General features: G+C 33.0%; 1 protein-coding gene across 4 annotated transcripts in view; it reads right to left on the bottom strand.

Moving 5' to 3' along the window:
- The window catches only part of LOC110314592 (solute carrier organic anion transporter family member 1B2), a 48,791-nt gene that overhangs the window by 42,096 nt on the left and 3,807 nt on the right, over window positions 1–2,888 (bottom strand). For 2 of the 4 annotated variants that reach the window (XM_029534600.1, XM_029534601.1), the window contains exon 2: window positions 1,831–1,988. In XM_029534600.1, coding sequence (XP_029390460.1) covers window positions 1,831–1,914 — 84 coding nt within the window. In that variant the 5' untranslated portion in view covers window positions 1,915–1,988. The remainder of the gene's footprint in view (window positions 1–1,830; window positions 1,989–2,888) is intronic. The other 2 variants (XM_021188866.2, XM_029534602.1) reach the window with 1 other exon arrangement.

Here is a 2,888-nt window from a genome sequence, read left to right as displayed (position 1 = left end):
TAAAAAATAAATAAATAAATTTAATTAAAAAAAAAAGGAAAATAGATTCTAATAGCCTAGAGGGTAGATATCAAAAAAAAAAAAAAAAAAAAGAAAAGAAAAGAAAACCCATCTTCTCTGGGTGCACATAAGGCATCTTCTGGCTGGTGAAATTGTACTAAGGATCAAGTCCATTAGCAGAAATAACAGTAGAGTAGAACCTGGAATGCAGTAATTGTACAATATATATTAGTCATTATTAATATTATTATCATTATTATTACGATTGTTAGTGTTTTTTTTTCTATCTTCCTGATTAGATAACATGCTTTGCACAAATATTTAACTCCTACTCTGGCTATGTTCTCCAGAAGTTCACAGTAAAGCATGGAAATGAGACTACCATTACACAGCATAATACCCTAGAGATACATTGTAACTCAGCATAATAGCCCAGAGATACATTGTAATGCAACATAATACAATGTCATTACATTGTATTGGCCTGTACTATTCCTGAACTGCCCTTCTGTTTAAACATTATTCAGATATTTCATCAGAACAGACTTTGCCAGAAGTCACTGAAAATTACTCTTTTTTATGTTCTTTGGACAAAGTTAAAAGGGACTGTTTTTATTACAACATTCTTGCCATTGAGTATTAGCTGTTTTATCTGCATTATAGATAAGAAATTTAAAGTGCTAGAGAAAGGTAATCATGGTTGATGTCTTGTCCTTTATAAGATGTTGAGGCTTTGTCTTTGGTGCATTGGGTGCAAGTTTTTTGTTTTGTTTTGTTTTGTTTTGTTTCGAGTTTTTTGGGAAGGTGATTTTCTCCATTTTCCACTTTGCTGATTTGACCTCTTCATGTCACTTTGCTCCTTTTTCCTAGGTGTGGATTCACCATCAATTACCCATAAGTTTTGCGACAGAACAAAGGGTAATATTATTACATTTTCAGATGAGAAGAGGAGGAAATGACTGTACTAAGTTTTTGACTACATCTTTCTCCCAGCTTTTTAATTAATGAAAATTTCACTCTCAACAGACTGTGTCCTTTTGTTATCGGAATGTTTAAAATTACTAAGAAAATATTAAGGACACAGGGTCCCCAATGGAGGAGCTAGAGAAAGTACCCAAGGACCTTAAGGGGGCTGCAACCCTGTAGGTGGAACAACAATATGAACTAACCAGTACCCCCTGAGTTTGTGTCTCTAGCTGCATATGTAGCAGAAGATGGCCTAATCGGCCATCATTGGGAATAGAGGCCCCTTGGTCTTGCAAACTTTATATGACCCAGCACAAGGCAAGGCCTGGGCCAAGTAGTGGGAGTGGGTGGGTAGGAGAGCAGAGGTCGGGGGGAGGGGTATAGGAAACTTTCGGGATAGCATTTGAAATGTAAATAAAGAAAATAATAATATAAAAAATAAATAAAAAACAAAAAAGAAAAAATATTAAGGAAAGAATAACTCAACAGTTTGAGATTATAAAATGGCTTTTAGACACTAATATGGATTTTTAGTTTGACTCCAAGAATATTTTACATAGCACATACAGTTTTTTAAACATTTATAGTTATCTCTTGGACCATCAGCAATCAGAGCAGATATTTCTAATTTTCTATTTCTAATCAAAATATTTCTAATTTTCCAATGTCAATAAATACTTGAACATCAGAAATACCACAAAAGAAAAACTTTACCCAAATTTTAAAACATTTAAATCAAGATATAGATGATGAGGTTAAAATTTTATACTTCAGTGAAAATTCTAATCTGAAACATAACGCTCTTTTAGTTGACTGAATTCCCTATTTACTTATGTTAATTTGGGAATATGACACTCATCCTACCCTGAATCCATCGCAGTGCCTTGTTTTCTCTGATCTTGAAGGTTGGGCCTCTGCAGCTTTGCTTGAATGCTGAGTTTGGTCCATGATTGAACAGTGGTTGTGATGGGAATGTCTTTGATCACTGTTGATAAATACTTCCTTTGAAATGACCACCTTCCCTAGGAGAAAAGGTGCCATTTATTTTATGTTAACAATATAACTTACAAATGAGGAAAGCCGTAATGTCAACCCCAACCTTTCTGTCACTGATATTTATTAAGTGCTTAGGTCTCAACCACTGAACTAAGTAAATGCTGAACACAAAATTGAGAAAGAAAGCACAATGTTCTAACCTCAGGGAGATTTTTAAATTGAAATTGGTAAATTTATTAAAGGAAATGTAAAATCAGTAAGTTAAATAAGATTTATTTATACTTAAAATGAACAAAATAATTAAATTATAGAAACTAGGATTTTGATATCATTGTGCATGTCTAGGTATATGGCCTAAGAAAGGAAATTGTTCATTAAATTTTCTTTAAAATTTTATAAAGTTTCAAAATAGGCCTTACATATAGCAGATACTCAAAATAAACAGAAAAAAAAAACAACATTCTATGACTTAAAACAATCCCTGTATAAGATGGTTTCACAGAGGGGTAGATCTGAGGCATCTAAATTAACTACAGACACTGAAAACCATCATCATGACTTGTTGATGTTCCTATTATACAGTAGGTTTCCTATACACTAAATGCTCAGTTGATTGCTATTATTTATGCTAACGACAATATGGAAATTTGATTAGAACATAGAATTAGTAAACTTCTAAACACTGATTCTAGAGGACCCAGCAGGGCAGATTCCTGCCCACTTTCTGTCACAACACTTTAACCAGCTAATGTAACCTTTCATATATATTTCTGTTGAAAAGTATTTTTCTGAATATATGTTCACATCTTTAACATAGAAGGAATAGAGTATAAAATGATAGGTCAAAATGATAGGTCAAGTCAGCCTGGAGTTTATTTAACATTTATACTCAAACACATAAACCCTTCTCTCTCTCGCTCTCTCTC

The sequence above is a fragment of the Mus pahari genome (genome assembly GCF_900095145.1).
Source record: "Mus pahari chromosome 2 unlocalized genomic scaffold, PAHARI_EIJ_v1.1 2_unlocalized, whole genome shotgun sequence".
NCBI lineage: Eukaryota > Metazoa > Chordata > Mammalia > Rodentia > Muridae > Mus > Mus pahari.
The sequence above is the reverse complement of the archived record's forward strand: the minus strand, read 5'-3'. Positions and strand labels throughout refer to the sequence as shown.